The sequence below is a fragment of the Leguminivora glycinivorella genome, chromosome Z, assembly GCF_023078275.1.
Source record: "Leguminivora glycinivorella isolate SPB_JAAS2020 chromosome Z, LegGlyc_1.1, whole genome shotgun sequence".
Lineage (NCBI taxonomy): Eukaryota > Metazoa > Arthropoda > Insecta > Lepidoptera > Tortricidae > Leguminivora > Leguminivora glycinivorella.
This window is the reverse complement of record NC_062998.1, coordinates 6031781-6050784: the sequence shown is the minus strand read 5'-3', so window position 1 is coordinate 6050784 and position 19004 is coordinate 6031781. Positions and strand designations below refer to the sequence as shown.

Here is a 19004-nt window from a genome sequence, read left to right as displayed (position 1 = left end):
ACTTGAAAAGGCACTCCACTCTATAATACATGATTGTTGATTAAAGTTGACAACGTGAATACGTTTATTTTCAGTTGCTATCGATTTTGTTAAAATAGGCTTTGAAGGCCATACATCAATGTCAACAAGGTTTTTCTGTCAATATTTCAATTCGTCATGAGCTTCCGCTACGCCCCTGAATGTAGCTACATACAAGACTAAGGCCGATAGTCCACTATCATAAACGTTTTCATTAGTCGATAGGGTGGGTCCGCATTCAAGGTACGAGAGATTTCTGTAAGGCGTTCAAATATTACCTTTGAAAACAAGATTGTATACCCCTGCAATGTGACTTTGACAATGACATTTCTTTGTTTACGTTTTGTTTTTGATCTCGAATTCAATCAGCGATCTACTTGAAACCTAATATTCTATTTCATAAATAAAGCAATTATGTCAGAAAATATGCTGTTTTTCTTTTAAGAATACGTGTAGTTTTGATGAGACACACTGAAAGGCTAGGCAGATGTCGCCACTGAAACCGCGGACTTTTCTTGAATGCTCCATAATCTTTAAGAAATTTTCCACCCCCAAACTCTACTCCCCCAAAATCTATTAGGCCACTATACAGCCCTTTATCGCCCACTGCTGAGCATTGGCCTGTCTTCTAGTCTAGTACTCCACTTATCCCGGTCCTGGGCTAGTCTCATCCAGTTGTGACCCGCTATTTTCCGGAAGTCACATTTGACAACTGTTTATATTGCGTAGCTCGACCATAGCACACAAATATGTACTTAATATGCCAAATTATGAACAACTACTGGAAAAGCGCATTTTTACTTTCCCGTTACCTGAACTTAAGACTCACTTTGCAAAAAGATTCGGCTTATACAAACACTTATCGATATATAAAATAGTTAACAGTGGCGGCGCGCTCATACAATCCAATTCCCACCGAGTTGCCCTAGATGTTCCGCAAGAAATACCAAAGTTACAAACCACCATTGAAATAAAAAAATATACTTATAATAGTTATAATTAAAACATTACGTATTGCCTCACAAATAATAACACCATTTGCTTAAATTCATGAAAATATGTACCTAAAATTATCGGGCGCGCGAACGCGAAGTGAAGCTACTTATGCCTAAGCTTTCATATTCATTCATGGTCACTCCACACAGATACAAAAATCACGCACACGCTGATAAAAACAGCCCGCTCAACTAAACTCCAAAGCAACTCGGCTTCTAATCGAGTTATTCATTTGAATACAAACCGTAAACAATGCGATATAAGGTTTATATTTGAAAACACGCACATACACATTCACAAAGTCCGCGCGTGTGAGTGTTTTGCCTATCGCGAACTCCTATGTACGTAAAGTAAAATCCATAAACCTACGGACCAAATTGACAAGTAAGTGTGAACGAATGTTGCCACAGTTTGGCCAGTGTCGTTCTTATCGATATTAAAATTATTATTACATCGTAGATTTAAGGTGCACCCAGACGGGACAATGAAATTGGCAATTTGATCGGCTAATCAATATACCAACTTTTTCTGTGATTTCGACAGATCAAAAGGCCTGTAGACCGCTAATTAGAGATATTTTTTTTATTTCGAAGCAGCAATAATATTATTCGAAAATTATATAGATATTTATGATATACTTGCCATAGCGTGACAGATAATTTATTATCGTCGGACATGGTATTTTATTTTTTACCTACAGGCTCGGAAACCTTTTTATGTTTTAAAACTAGTGGGTAAAAATGCATGGTATTCATCCACTACCTCGAAGATACATAGAACAAACCAAAATGTGTACCTCTTATTTGAAACTCATATACATACTTACTTATTCTTGATTTAAACTTGTCTGTTGTATGTACTTTACAACTTGTCGATATATTGTTATCGACATATACCCTTCCCTATTTTAATTTTGCTGTTCCTGGTATCATTTTACCTGTCAGTCATTTGTCAATTTAGTCCGTAGGATTATGAATTTTACATTTGGGCGCAACTATCTCTTTTACTCTACTCATAGCAGGATTGAGATGACAGAGAAGGGTGACCGCCATTTGGGAACACATAGACAGCCAAGCGCACAACATTCGATGGCTCGCACTTGTTCATTTGAATTTAAAGCTTCGAGTGAAACAAATAAGATTGATATTACAGTGTAATAATTGCATGCTAAATATTGCCATAAATGTATAATTGACTACCAAATGTAATAACAATTTAAAGTTTTTTAGTTAATACTAGAAATTAATTATTGACGTGTAAAATACTATTTTTTACCAATAAACGCTATCTATCTATCTATCTATCTATACTAAAATTATAAATGTATTAATGGGTAAAATTTTATTGTGTTTTGTTATCGCACATATATTTGTTTTAAATAAAAGCCTTTAAATATTGATAGTTTCCATTAAAAAACCGAGAATCTTATTTAATTTAAGTTTAGTAATGTGATAATGAACGTTTCTTCATCAGATATACTTTGTTTGTATGAAAAGGTTTTTAAATTCGTGGGTGAAAATGGAATAATATCACTGCAACACTTGCGTCCCGCTTGTTACCGAGGCTTCGTGTGCTTTTTTTTATTAACTTGCTCATTACGTGCAATATATCAGTGAAATTTAAATGATTTGGAGTGTTTCGGTGTCGTGTTTTAGTGACAGTGCAAGCCAGAGTTTCAAGGTTAGATACTACCTGATTTTAAGAGATAGTTAGGACTTTCTTTGGTTTGTTTAGTAATGGCAGCGTTAATTCATTTTGACTGTTGTATAATAGATTACTTACTAAATGAATCAACACGTTTTTCTACGCAAACATTCGAAATAAAGAAATGTATTGTCACGCGAGGCCGTGATCGTCCAGAGTTAAATATAAGTTATAAGCGGAGAGATGGCTTTTTTAAGCGCTTTCATAGCGGACTGTATGATAAATGCACTTGGATAGGCGCCTAAGGTACCTAATATTAAGGTAGGTTGCGTTTTTTAGGGTTCCGTAGTCAACTAGGAACCCTTATAGTTTCGCCATGTCTGTCTGTCCGTCCGTCCGTCCGTCCGTCCGTCCGCGGATAATCTCAGTAACCGTAGGCACTAGAAAGCTGAAATTTGATACCAATGTATGTATATCAATCACGACGACAAAGTGCAAAAATAAAAAATGGAAAAGAATGTTTTATTAGGGTACCCCCCCCCTACATGTAAAGTGGGGGCTGATATTTTTTTTCATTCCAACCCCAACGTGTGATATATTGTTGGATAGGTATTTAAAAATGAATAAGGGTTTACTAAGATCGTTTTTTGATAATATTAATATTTTCGGAAATAATCGCTCCTAAAGGAAAAAAAAGGTAGTTAGAGGGGGGGTCTAACTTTTGAACCATATGTTTAAAAAATATGAAAAAAATCATAAAAGTAGAACTTTATAAAGACTTTCTAGGAAGATTGTTTTGAACTTGATAGGTTCAGTAGTTTTTGAGAAAAATACGGAAAACTACGGAACCCTACACTGAGCGTGACCCGACACGCTCTTGGCCGGTTTTTATTTTTTGCTCTGTGTTGCCTTCCAAATATATTCACGCGCCGCCACTGATAGTTAATAAAAATTGTGATATTAAAACTTCTTCAATAAGGGAAGCCCAAATTAAAGTTAAAATATGGTTAAGCACTTTGAACTATGGTGAAACAGAAAAAATATTAACGTTATAACACACACACATATGGGCGCGCGCACACACACACACACACACACACACATACACACACACATACACACATTACACACACACATTCTTACTTTTAAAGTAACTTATACCCATCCTTCTAAAGGTTCCTCTCCCTGTCCTATCTAGTTTTGTTAAACATCCTTATTATTAGTATAGTAATAGACACAAAATTTGTAGCATAGTATACTTACTGTCTCTGTAGTAGACTTAGTATTGCTTACATTAAGTTAATTTACATAACTAGGTTAATTTAGTTTTCTTTAGCGCATAATCATTTTAATTGGCAATTCAGGAAAAGTGACATCCTGCGATTCAGGCATAGCCTTGTGCAGGTGTTACAGGCAACATCTACATTTTAAATAAGTATTTAGCAGTGTTTAACTATAAGTAATACCAACTGTAACATATGTCTAATCATAAGTTTCACTGTATCAATAAACTATTTTCATTTTCATTTTCATTTTCATTTTCACATTACTTACCACTGTCAAACTGACATAAAATATAAGATAGGTTCAGCGGGGCAAATCACGACTGGGATACAAATGTAACTGATCCATTTTTGCTATATTTTAGAATGTTTGCATTATTAAATAGTGTCCACCGGTCATATATGGTAGGCGTGTTCAGTAGATACATGTGGAACTCAACATCACAGTGTAATAATGAGAAAAATGTATTAGTTACAGTGGCCTCCCAGTCGAGATTTGCCCCGCTGTACCTTAAGTATATCAGTTCTCTTTGCGCTAACCTAAACACTGGCATCCTGGCAAATGGATGCTATTTCCATATAACACGGCTTTTAGTACCCATTACCTATGCATGCAGAGACAGGACTAAATTTGGAAAGTGTTCGCAAGAATAGGTGCTCGCTGAAATAAGTGCGCATTCTCTATCAGAATCAGAATCAGAATCAGAAATGTTTTTATTGCAAGATTATGGTATTTACAATAATAGTAAAGGTGTAAGGTACATTTCTTGAGTAACACATAATCTACCCATCAAGAGCATGCAATAATATTTTCATTATAATTTTCTCACAATTTTTAGGCTTATTATAAAATTATTACTAACATACTATGGATTAATTGACATAATTATATTTGGAATTTATTTGTTATACAATACTTCATCGAAATTAAAATCAAAATATTCTGTTAGATTATAGAAACTTGTTTTAATTAGAATTTTCTTTAGCGTTTCTTTAAACTTTTTTCCAGACATCATTTTGATGTCGTTTGGCAAATGGTTGTATATCTTAATACTAATCTCTTAATAATAATCACTAGAGAATAGTCAAGAGTGATGGGAGATTTAAATTTTTTTTAATACTACGTCGGTGGCAAACAAGCATACGGTCCGCCTGATGGAAAGCGGTCACTGTCACCTATAGACGCCTGCAACTCAAGGAGTGTCACTTGAGCGTTTGTCCTAATGGGTATTAGAAACTTGTATACCTGTTTGGGTTGCCGATGACTCAAAGGACAATTGACGGAACAAATTAGTTCCGTAGGTCCTTCCGTTGCCAGCACACCGTACCCTCGTTGAGCTCTGGCGGCCTTACTCACCGGCAGGAACACAACACTATGAGTAGGGTCTAATGCTATTTGGCTACGGTCTGTAAGACGGAGGTACTTCCCCAGTTGGGCTCTGCTCTAGATTTGAGCGAGATGATATCCGCTGTGCTGTGATATCCGGGTATAATCGTTGTTCGTTAACGTTAACCTCTGCTATATCTTGCTCTTATTATTTCCATTAAATTCTTCTCATACTGGTTTCATACATATCTAATAGGTACATTAATTAATAAGTGTGATAGAACTTTAAGAATAACATTTATAAAAGTTACCTATGGTCAGTTGCATCTATCAATCACAGTTAACAGACATCAAAGTCATGCAGCACAAGTGTATGGAAATTCTCAAATGTGAGTGTGTACGGAAAAACGTCCCACTTTGCCGATTGCTATAAAGCCGCTTTGTCAGTTTATTCATATAAAGATACAAGTAAATCTCCCCTTAATGGTAACCGACAAAAAAAATGGGACGTTTTACTAAACACACTCACAAATATAGATTAGGCTAAGATGTATAAGCATGTACTGATTATTTTTTAAAGAAATAAACAGTTAAATTTCTTTTAGTACACAAAAAATTGCGAACGCTAAAATCGCTAAAAAATCGGTGACAAACGGTTTGGTGTGGTTTGGTGCAGCCTATTTGCTTCTTACTGTACCTACTCTTACGCCGTGTCTTGCGTGGGCGACGGTCGCGCGACCGTCGCCGTCGCGTCTCGTACTTCCATATCGATGAGGTTTGATTTCGTATGCGTCGCATCGCCGTCGCGCGACCATCGCGCGACCGTCGCCCACGCAAGTCACGGCGTTATAAGTTTAAGCGTGTAATTTAATAAAACACATTTTTACGTCCTGCGAACAATCTAAAGCATATTTATTTCTAATAACTGCATTGTCGGGACACAAAAGAAAGAAAAAATACTGCAAAATAATCCAAGAATGCTCAAAGCAGAGGTCCTTACAGACAAACCTACACAATACCTGCCCACACTGCTTTTATTATGAATCCGTATACTCCGGATACCACCTACTTGGAGAAGCATTCGGAGTTTTACAATGGGATGACGATTTGATATTTATCCCAAAAAAGCGTACCCCTGAAATGTATGGGCCTTTTATGCTCAAAACTAGATGGCGCTGTTTCGCAGCCTGAAAGTGGTCGAAATCATATTTTTGCGTGTTTTTATTTTTTATAAGAACAATCAAGTTTTTTTATATAACAACTTCTTTATTTTAAGTCATGATATCACGTCAATACACATTTAGAAAAAAATAAATTTGCAGGCATCATGTGTAGTTATGATAGTTTTTAATAGGTGGCAATAAAAAAATTAGGCACGATTCTTAGTATGGAGACTGTAAATCCATACTAATATTAATAAATGGGAAAGTGGTGTGTGTCTGTTTGTCCGTCTTCCACGGGAAAAGGGAGCGATGAATTGACTTGATTTTTTTTATGTGGAGATAGTGAAGGAATGGAGTGACATAGGCTACTTTTTGTCTCTTTCTAATTTCAAGAAGACATTTCAGAAAAGTATTTGTATGTATATTTACTAATTATTTTGCCACGTGGGACTTAACATTATCGCCAGTGATAAATATCAAAACAAAACAATATATAATTTGTTAAATATTTTTCAGTACAGATGGTGTTTTTTTTACGCACTAGTGCGAGAAGTGGTTCATTATATGCCAGGTCAAAACTTCGGAGGCTCATCTGTACTGAAAAACGTCGTACGATACACGTGCGAAAAGGAAATTCGTAACTCGTGTCGATTTAAAACACTCCCTTCGGTCGTGTTTTAATTTATCGCCACTCGTTTCGAACTTCCTTTTTTACGCACTTGTATCGTAATGTACTATTACGCCTTGATCTAATCCAGACATCCTGTAGGATGTTTGCTTCCCTAGATTTTGTGAGAGGTTTCACAGACATAAATAAAATAGAGCACTCGAGCGCTTAGGGACCACTAAACATTGAGAGACACTCCCAGTACTGTAATGACACTGACGGCTGTAACTTTTCAGTTTAAAACAATGTCTTTTTAGGGTTCCGTAGTCAACTAGGAACCCTTATAGTTTCGCCATGTCTGTCTGTCCGTCCGTCCGTCCGTCCGCGGATAATCTCAATAATCGTTAGCACTAGAAAGCTGAAATTTGGTACCAATATGTATAACAATCACGCCAACAAAGTGCAAAAATAAAAAAATGGAAAAAAATGTTTTATTAGGGTACCCCCCCTACATGTAAAGTGGGGGCTGATATTTTTTTTCATTCCAACCCCAACGTGTGATATATTGTTGGATAGGTATTAAAAAATTAATAAGGGTTTACTAAGACCGTTTTTTGATAATATTAATATTTTCGTAAATAATCGCTCCTAAAGGAAAAAAAAGTGCGTCCCCCCCCTCTAACTTTTGAACCATATGTTTGAAAAATATGAAAAAATCACAAAAGTAGAACTTTATAAAGACTTTCTAGGAAAATTGTTTTGAACTTGATAGGTTTAGTAGTTTTTGAGAAAAATACGTAAAACTACGGAACCCTACACTGAGCGTGGCCCGACACGCTCTTGGCCGGTTTTTTATTAATAAAGGCGTGTTTTATAAACTACTACCAAGGGCTATAAAATAGCGGGACAGACAAAGCCAAGTATGGGCCTTCTAACTTTAAACTAGGTGGCGCTGTTTCGCAGGCTAGAAGTGGCCAAAATCATATTTCCCCCAAATACTGTTGCGTGTTTTTATTTTTATAAGAACAAATGACATGCTTCTTTAATATCATGATATCACGTCAATATACATTAAAAAAATTGTAGGCATCATCAGTGTAATGATAGTATTGGGTTGGTAAGAAAGTAATGAGCGATCGATTGAATTCCACATAAAATTTTTGAGAGAGTTCTAGAATCTTCTATGGTCGAAAGTATATAAAGGGCGAGTCGCACAGTTTCTCGTCAGTCATTCACTAGCTGTCGCCGAGCTAATATAAGGAAGAAAATGGACGAATTAAAAGTGCATGTAAGGCATTGCTTACTATATGAATTTCAGTCTGGCCATTCAGCCGCCGAAGCAGTGCGTAATATATGTCAGCGTGTTGCTCCTGAAGTTGTGTCTGAGGCCACGGCGAAACGATGGTTCCAGCGGTTTCGTAGTGGCGACTTTTCATTATCAGATCAACCTAAGTCTGGTCGACCGGTGAAGATTGATGTAGCCAAATTAAAAACCTTAATTGAAGGAGATCCGAGGCTAACGAGTCGTACTCTTGCTACCGAGTTAGGCACATGTCACCATAGAAACACATTTACACGAGTTGGGAAAAAACTACAAATACAGTGTTTGGATACCGCACGAACTTGATAGAGATCAACTAAACCGCCGTGCCGATATCTGCATACAACTTCTGTCTTTTCGCCGCACATTCAACTGGTTGGACCATCTTATCACTGGAGATGAAAAATGGGTCTTATATATAAATCACACACGCAAACGTCAGTGGCTAGCTCCAAACGAAAAAGGAATAGAGGCACCAAAAACAGAGCCTCACCCGAAAAAAGTTATGCTGTCCGTTTGGTGGGATATTCATGGTATTATTCACTGGGAACTCCTACCAAGTGCAATGACTGTTACCGCATCAGTATACTGTAATCAGCTTGAAAATTTAAACCAAAAAATCTGTCAGAATCGTCCACAGCATGCTAAAGTTTTTTTCTTACACGACAATGCTCGCCCACACATTGCAAAAGTGACTCGGCTAAAGCTATTGGAGCTAGGTTGGAAAGTGATACCTAATCCACCCTACTCTCCAGACTTGGCACCTACGGATTACGCTTTGTTCAGATCGCTAAGCAATGCCTTGAATGAAAAAAAGTTCGATGATTAAGCCCATCTACGACAGTACATAGCTGAGTTTTTTTAATCTAAACCTAAGAACTTCTTCGCCGATGCTATTCATTCTTTACCAGAACGATGGAGACAAGTAGTAGATAACGAAGGCCGTTATATTTTTGATAAATGATTAAAATAATAAATTAAATAAAAATTACAATATTGGTTATGATTCGCTCATTACTTTCTTACCAACCCAATAGTATTTAACAGATGGCGCTAAAAAAATAAGGTTCGATTCTTAGTATGAAGATTGTAAATCCTATATAAATAATCCTTGCTACTACTACTTATTTTCAAAGGTTATAGAACATGTGGGTAATAATTATCGCTTGTAATTTATTTATGAATTAGGCGCATTAACGATTTTGTGAAATATTTGAATATTTTCGTCATTAATTTCCCATTTTCTACAACGTCTTTCCAAAAATAGCAAATATATTCTGATGAACGGTTTTGGTACTTTTGGTAGATGGAGCTTTGGTTATTAATTTGAAGGGAAATCACACTTCTCGAAAGCTTAATTCAATTTAGTTAGACTCCAAGTTATGCGTAAGTTGAAGTCTTACTGGCGTGTACAGTCACCTGCGTAAATAAGTGATGATTTCTGTGCCTTGTCGCTTTTAATCGTTTGACAATTTCGTATGACATTTCAAACGAGTCGTTAATTTGACAAGGTATAGAAATCATCACATATTTAAGCCGGCGCCGTACGTGGTCCGAAAATCGTAGTAAAATCATAGGACATAGAAGATACGTCTATTAGTATATGTATCTGTGAATAACACCAGTGGGCTGAGATCTTGCATCAAAGCAAGTTTATTCTATTCTTAGTAAATATTCCTTTGGCAGATAATTTCTCGATAATACCCACACAACAAGGGATTTAAAAAAATACAACACTAATTAAAGGAAGGAAATGACGCCTACATATTTATTTAACTAATAACGTAATAACAGAGGATTTATTTATACAATGGGAAAGTACTTGGGATTATTCCAGCGGCGTAAATAATATAAAGAAATTGAAGTGAATCAAAGTTGTACTTTCCAAAAATTTTACACGCAATTTTTGTCACTTTTCAATTGTAAATGGACACTCCTATTGGGCTATTGCCAAAGATTATTAATAAGTTACTAACGTAACAGATCCTTCACTTGCCCGCAAAGTGACAAATACCTACGATTTATTTAACTACGCGCCCACGGGCGACACAGTTGCTCGGCGACTTTCGTATTTGTATGGAAAGTTGCGTCGCCTCGTGTGCGCACTTTCATACTAGGCCATGGTCGCGACAAAAAAGTCGATGCCAAAAGTTGCCCGTGTGCGCGCTCTCTAATACTAATTACTACGTAAAACTCAGAAGAGTAGTAGGTACGTGCCACGCGACTACACAGGCGGGTGCGTGGCGCCCCTCGACCACTTGTTCATTCGAATGAACGGCTAGCGTGTAGGTACTTAACGCGCGACCGCGAGCGAGTGACGTAGCCCTGCTATTGCGCTACATTCGCGCATCATTTCCATGTGTGTGTACATGCGAACGACCAGCGATTCGTGTCATCACGCACACACAACGACAACTGTATACTCAATGAGTTCAATGACCTAACTGCGATACCTCCGCCGGCGGCTTGTCCACACTCTCACTCTGTTCTCGAAAAGTTTGTACAAAAATTAAGGAAAAAGTAAAATTTGTTTTTATTGTTCCTTTTTTGTTACCAAGATTTATTTCATGAATTGAGATTTTAATAAGTTTTATATGGTCATTAAGGTTATCTAGTATCTATATTTCCTTAATTATAACAATTATCATGTATATATCTTACGAATGTCGACTTATATCACTAAATGTTGGTAACAAAATAGGATCAATTAAAATTTGCTGACGTGGCTATGTACAAAGTATTCGGGAACTGCTTTCTCTAGTCTCGAAATAGTATTGCTCTGAGTAATCCAGTAACATATTCTAAAATGTCAAAAAGTGAATGTTGAAAAACGTAACGTAATTTAACTTAACGAAGCGCGACTTGTTTATTTTCTACGCTTATCTCTCTCATTATATTAATGCAACATGTAGAGAGAGTAAGGTACACAAACACTAACGAATCTGTCAGTATAAAGCTGGTACAGCTACCGGTTTCATATGCTGAGAGCAATTCCCGGCAACTTTGTACATAGCCACGTCAGCAAATTTTAATTGATCCTATTTTGTTACCAACATTTAGTAATATAAGTCGACTTTCGTAAGATGATACTAGAGAACCTGAATGACGAAATAAAACTTACTAAAATCTCAATTCATCAAAAAAAATCTTGGTAACAAAATAGGAATTAATAAAAACAAATTTAACTTTTTCCTTAATTTTTGTACAAACTTTACGAGAACTGCTGATGAAACTGGCTTTTGCCCGCGGGTTCTCTCGCGTAATATTCGGGTTGAATCTCAAACTGTTAAACGTAATATTCGATAATTTGAAATGATTGTATAGTAATTCAACATTAAATAAAATGATTCATACATTCTTTCACTCCCCATTTTAGGGAAGTGTAGGAGGTTAGAAAGAGCCTATGTCATTCTCCATCCCTTCAACTATCTCCTCTTAAAAAATCACATCAATTCGTCGCTCCGTTTTGCCGTGAAAGACGGACATACAAACAGACACACTCACTTTCCCATTTATAATATTAGTATGGATTAGTATGGATATAATTTTAAATTATTGACTAAATCTAATCAAAGAAGTGAACATTTAGTCAACTCTCTCATGTCCATTGTCAAACAAATAAAATAACATAGGAACACGAAATTGATGCAGTTTTCTGTTTAGTTTAGTACTTTTTCATGATTGAAACGTTGAAAAGTTTCAGACAGTTTGTTTGGACATTTCGGACATGCGATTTTAAAACAGGTAGCAGTAAGGTGCAGTGGGATAAGTTGGAATCACATAAATTAAAAACCTATTCATTTATAAGTCATATCTAAGTACCCGACCCTATACTCGGTTAAATTGGTTTATTTTTTAAACAAATGAAAATAATTTCTATTTTCAAATTATTTGACTTAAAATCCTATAGCTATAATTTTTAAGAAAAAAAAAACCGTCGCCTTTCGGGTTCTGGTGAAAGCTACTTGCGAATGTTGGATTATGTAGAAATGTGTAAGTATTTTTTAAAACTGCTTTTAATGCTTTAATTATTAGATGGAAACACAAATGAATATACGTATAACGTTAAGGTTTGAGGAGTTTCCTCAATTCCTCATGAATCCGATTATATTATAAGAAATCGAAGCTTGACAAACTTTGACTTCAAAACATATGCTTAACAAACATAACTAAATAAATGTCACTGTTCTGAACTTAAATGCATGCTTTTCTTACAAAAATACCAAAGTCACTATGAGTGTGCCGTTCAGGTTTGAGGAGTTTGGTTCTGGCCATCATCAGCAGTTCCACTGCACCAAATGTCACTGTTCTGGACGAAAGTGCATGCTGTTCTTATAAAAATACCAAAGTCACTATAAGTATGCCGTTCAGATTTGAGGAGTTCGGTTCTGACCATCATCAGAAATTCCACTGCACCAAATGTCACTGTTCTGGATGAAAGTGCATGCTATTCTTATAAAAATGGCAAAGTCACTATAAGCGTGCCGTTCAGATTTGAGGAGTTTGGTTCTGGCCATCATCAGCAGTTCCACTGCACCAAATGTCACTGTTCTGAACGAAAGTGCATGATGTTCTTATAAAAATACCAAAGTCACTATAAGCGTGCCGTTCAGATTTGAGGAGTTCGGTTCTGACTATCATCAGAAATTCCACTGCACCAAATGTCACTGTTCTGGACGAAAGTGCATGCTGTTCTTATAAAAATGGCAAAGTCACTATAAGCGTGCCGTTCAGATTTGAGGAGTTTGGTTCTGGCCATCATCAGCAGTTCCACTGCACCAAATGTCACTGTTCTGGACGAAAGTGCTTGCTGTTCTTATAAAAATACCAAAGTCACTATAAGCGTGCCGTTCAGATTTGAGGAGTTCGGTTCTGACCATCATCAGAAATTCCACTGCACCAAATGTCACTGTTCTGTACGAAAGTGCATGCTGTTCGTATAAAAATACCCAAGTCACTATAAGCGTGCCGTTCAGATTTGAAGAGTTCCGTTCTGGCCATCATCAGCAGTTCCACTGCACCAAATGTCACTGTTCCGTACCTAAATGCATGCTGTTCCTTTATTAACACAAAAATCACCATATGTATGCCTTTCAGATTTGAGGAGTTCCCTCGATTTCTCCAGGATCTCATCATCAGAACTGGGTTCTGAGAAAAATGGGACCAATCTGTATGTATATACATTCAATCAAAAAAAAATTTTCAAAATCGGTCCAGGAACGACGGAGATATCGAGGAACAAACATAAAAAATAAAAAAAATAAAAACATACAGACGACTTGATAACCGTCCTTCTTGAGATATGAGGCGACGGTTAATAAAAATAGAGTATGGTGGACAAGATGACCTAATACACTCAGCAACCAAGCTGTGAATACAGACAGTGCCAAAAATATGTCCACACACTAATAATGTACAGGCAATAAAGTTCTGTATACATATTTTGGGCACTGTCTGTATTCATAGCTTTGTTGCTGACTGCGCCTACAATATCGAGTTTTACCTTCCTCAAATATTCATGCTCACGGCTCGCGACAGCCTAACAGCACCTTGGTTATACATCGCGAGCATTTATTTATAAGGCCCCGCGTCACTGCCCTGGGGTACGCCGTCTATTTGTAGCCGTTCAGTATACAATGTGCGATGAAAGGCTTTTTAAAGTTCTAAATTGAATTCATAGTACGTACGAAATAAAATTTGAATTGTTATTTAGCATTTTCAGTCCCTGTGAAACTTAAATATGTTTTGATCAACATACAAGGTGCCCATGAGGAAAGGGAAAAAATTAAACCACGCATTCCTGGTGTCATAAGGAGTAATAAATGTTATATAAACATAGGTTACGATTTTTAATTTTGTAAAATTTTTCTCACATAATAAATACATAATGTTTGATTCTCTAGTGTAACAGTGCCTTAGGGCGAGCTGGCAACGTTTGTTTGTTGAATGATTCACGGTTAGTTTCATTAGACTTATATTGACCGGGATATAGATGGTGATAACTTTTTAAATTTTTATTGAGGTCCCGATATTTCGATTTGCAGTTGCATGCATCATGATCACGGGAAACTGAAGACGGCGGGTGGATGTCAAATTTGCGTAGACAGCGAGCTATCTTATTTTGCGCGAATGAGGGTAGATTAGTATCTAGTAGTAGTAGTATAGTACTATCTACCCTCATTCACGCAAAATATCGGGGACATTGCGTCAAAATATATTTAGGGACCTCAATAAAAACCAAAAAGGTAATCACGGTCTATATCCCGGTATATATAACTCTAACATATACGGTGTCAACGACGCACCGATTTTTAGTCTGTCTGTTTGTCTGTATGTCTGTGTGTGTGTCTGTCTGTGGCATCGTAGCTCCCCAACGGATGAACCGATTTAGATTTAGTTTTTTTTTGTCTGAAAGCTGAGTTAGTCGGGAGTGTTCTTAGCTATGTTTCATGAAAATCGGTCTACTATGTCGCGGTCGGAGGTTTTTTCAAAATTTTAATTTTGAGGTTATTAAACTTTAGAATCGGGTCCAGTATTCAGAATATTCAGATACAAGCCGAAGAGCTTACAGAGGGATTAGACATTAGACACACTAGGCTGACCAAGTCTGAGCTAAGCTTTGGACAAACGTGCGTGCCTATTCAAGTATTAGCTATCTAGCATACCTAAGTAGGTACCTACCACAGATATGAATGTAGGTACAGTCAGTCCTACGGCCTACGTCACTCGCTCGCAGTCGCGCGTTAAGTACCTACACGCTAGCCGTTCATTCGAATGAACAAGTGGCCGAGAGCGCCACGCACTCGCCTGTGTAGTCGCGTGGCACGTACCTACTATTCTTCTGAGTTTTACGTAGTAACTTATTAGTATTAGTTAAATAAAGCGTAGGTATTTGTCACATTGCGGGCAAGTAAAGGATAATAGTGGCTTTAATTTGGGACCTACCCAAGGTTGAAACGGGTCACATCACATAGTTGGAGCATGAGAACCAACCGGTTATCAAACAACTAGATTTGACAAACCCACCTCACGTAGATTTGTCGTGAAGTAGCGCTGAAGTTTGAGCAGTTTCATGGGCATGCGTTTTGTGAATACAGCCGTGAGCATGTACACTGTACAGTCAACCAATTGTGGAACCCTAGGCCACTGTAGAACTATGTCATAGTGACGTTATAAATCAGATTGTATGAAATCTCTTACTGCTTCTCATTTTGACGTCAACGTGACGTGACATCATTGATGACGACGACATTGAGCGGGAGCGCAGGGCTTTGGCTGTGCGATGCAACATGCTTGCGCGAAGATTCGCGCGTTGTAGTGATGAAGTGAAGGTGACATTGTTTAGGGCATATTGTTTATGCTTCTACACATGTCAACTCTGGAGCAGATTCACACGACGTGCGATGAGTAAAATTAGAGTCCAGTATAATGACGCATACCGTATTCTAATGAAACTTCCAAGATGCTGTAGCGCGTCAACCATGTTTGCACAGGCCGAAGTCCCTGATTTTTTTGCGATCATTCGTTCCCGCGTCGCTTCGTTCTGGAGCCGCTTAAGAACGTCTGACAACCATATTCTCCGTGAGCTGGCCGAGCACTTGGACAACCCATAAGTACTGGGTAGCCGTCCACCACGACAGGAATAGGAAGTGACTCCTAGGCTGTGACTGCCTAATTTTTTAGGCATTATGGTATTTTAAGTTTTAATTATTTTTATTTTTATTTACTTTTGTTTTTTTGACATTATACTGGATTATTTGAAATGGGTATTTACCTGTAAATAAAGAACTATTACTATTAGTAACTACGAGTAGAACTACTACTCTACTTTTGTATGTCTTTCCCATCACGGAACAATGGTGTTCCGGACCTTTGGGTGGCGTGCCCGGGGCCGAAGCCAACACGTAGAGGCCCTTTCGACACTTTAATGAAATGTAGGGGGCACACCGAGCGGATGTTGCCCTTGCCCGTATCATGGGACATACGCAGAGGCAACACCCGCCAGGGTGTAAGGACTATTTGAGCTACTTATTAGGTAGAAGATTAAACGACCAAATAAGGTCCCTCAGTGACAAATCTGCTTGGTTTTGTATTTGGTAGGTTAACCAACAAATGTAACTACCCGAAAATGAACAAATTATTTGTTTACGTTTTTTTTTAATACCTTAAAGGGTCTTCATCCTTGCCGTCTTAGCGGTCTCGTGTCGCGAATAATTTATTTTTCTTTTACTCATTAATATTGTTTAAAGTGCAATATCGATAGCTTATTATGCAGTAAACTAATGTTGTAGTGAGAAGCTAACGAAGAATTAATCTCGAAGCGCGTTTAGCCTCTTTTTTGTCGTCAACGGCCGGTAGTCCACGTGCTCTTGTAAAATCTAGCTATCAATTTACAAGTGCCAACTCACAGTACACTGTCGTACTTACCGTACCAAAATCACTAATGAATATTAGCTCATATCACCTTGACACTGGTGAAATAGTCTCAATCATTATTGGGACTGAAGCCATTTAATAAAATAAAAAAAATACCTTAAAGTACAGAGAATATGAAAGGGTTAAGTCATAGATAGAATAAGAAAAATACATATATCAATACGTATATATTTATTAACAGAAAGTATATAAGATATAAGAAACAGTAGAAGAAAGTGCAGGAAAATAGTGTTCTCACCTGATTTCTTTGAATTCTTGCTACTATTTTTGTTCCGTCGCGGGTATAAGTTGATTTTGCTCTGGCCGCACCCCATTTTGACGATAATTCACTTTAACACACACTGAAGCACTGTTCAATTCATTTAGGTACTTTATCTTAGATTTTAAACACTTCTTTGTCCATTTCCATTTCAAGTTATTTTAATATTTACAAAATTTGACATCAGAATAAATCTGTGTATTTGAAAAACATGATTTTTCACATTCACATTTTCACTTTCATTCAATTTTCTGTTTTTAAAAAGTTCGATAAATATTGACGAAATAGTAAGCTGTCTATCGTTTCACTGTCACGTCGTCCATTTCAATAGTAGATGGCGATTTATTCTGTGAACAAAAAATAAATATTACCTATATAACTATACTCATACTCATACTCATATTTATTAATAATATCAATTACAGGTCAATCTTACATATTACAATTACAATCACAGAACAATTCGTTAATTTATATAAGTATACATTTATTTATTTACATTCATTCATATTTCGAGTTAAGTATTCCTCGACATTCACACATCACATCCTCGACATTCTATACGTTTAGTCAGTTGTGATGATTTCTAGATATACCTTGTCATATTAACGTCTTGTTTGAAATGTCATAGGAAATTGTCAAACGGTTTAAAGCGACAAGGCACAGATATCATCACTTATTTATGTCGGTGACTGGACCTGTATGTTTTCAGTTATTTTAATATTTTGCGAACATAGTACGCGTAATTCGGAAAATGGTGATGAGAGATCTTGCTTTTCAGTATCGTGCTACTTTAACAGATTGGGTCATTTATGAAGACGCGCGCTTTCACATATAATTTTTACAGTTTCAAAGTTGTGTGATCAAATTTTCCTTTTTTAACAACCGGTTTGGCTTAGTGGGAACCGATAGTCAAACTTAGGTTCGAATTTTAACCAGGGCCATTTACTTATGCCTGTGATAATCATAGAAATTTAGTATGTAGTACATCATCTACCGGAAATAAAACTGAATAAGTATACCTACCGTTTTATTAGGCAGGCGAGGCGTCCGGTTTTTTATCCCATAGTTCACAGTTCATTCAATAGTGGTGTTAATTTTTGATTCCATTAACTCTCAAATAGTCCTTACTTGTCTAGTGCTACTTCTGCGTGCGTCCCGATTTGAAGAATCACTAAAGTTATCTTTCCCAGATCTCACTTTTTACTAAGACAATATTTTTTCCGTAAATTAAAAAAAAAGTAGGCAAAGGCCGTTTTATACGACCGACGTCATTTAGCCATTACGCTACGCGGGTTACACTACACCGCTGGAGTAAAGAAACAAAACAGAGGGGTGCTTCATAGATTCTAGTTGTGAGTTGATACATACCAAAAAGGAACGTTTAAAGAATTTAAATTGGATGCTAGAACTAAACATGTTAGACGGAAGCCGATTCTAAGAAACAATTAAATAATATAGTGATTTACTATTTATTATTTAAGGAGTAAGATGAAATGGCGGAAAAGTGTGAAAAAACAGGACGATGGCGATTTCTACGACCTAGCGGTATTTTCGGACCGATATAATCCTTCAATCCAATCCTTCAAGAAAAGAGCGTAGATGGATAGATGGATTAAGGCCGGCAAAGTATACCCATCTTCAATCCTTCTGGTGACTTGTCTGCTCGTTTGCCGCCTATCTCATAAAAAAGGTGTAATGATTAATATCGTAGTAAATAAGTAAAGCCTGGCCAGAAATATATGGCTACGCGCCATGTTGCTATTTTCTTCATACACATAATTATATACACATCAGAATAACAGCGCCCTCTTTACAATATCTACCGCCTTCTAAAAAAAAAGAAGCAACATCGTAGTGACGTCACTTTATAAACTACTAGCTTTTGCCCGCGGCTTCGCTTGCGTTAGAAAGAGATAAAAAGTAGCTTATGTCACTCTCCATCCCTTC

General features: G+C 36.9%; 1 protein-coding gene across 1 annotated transcript in view; it reads right to left on the bottom strand.

Annotated features, from left to right (window-relative positions):
• LOC125241773 overlaps positions 1-17382 on the bottom strand; it is a 67186-nt gene extending 49804 nt beyond the window's left edge. Inside the window, exon 1 of the mRNA XM_048150390.1 lies at positions 17034-17382. Within this exon, the coding sequence (XP_048006347.1) occupies positions 17034-17109 (76 nt within the window). The 5' untranslated portion in view covers positions 17110-17382. The remainder of the gene's footprint in view (positions 1-17033) is intronic.
• Positions 17383-19004: the final 1622 nt, after the last annotated feature.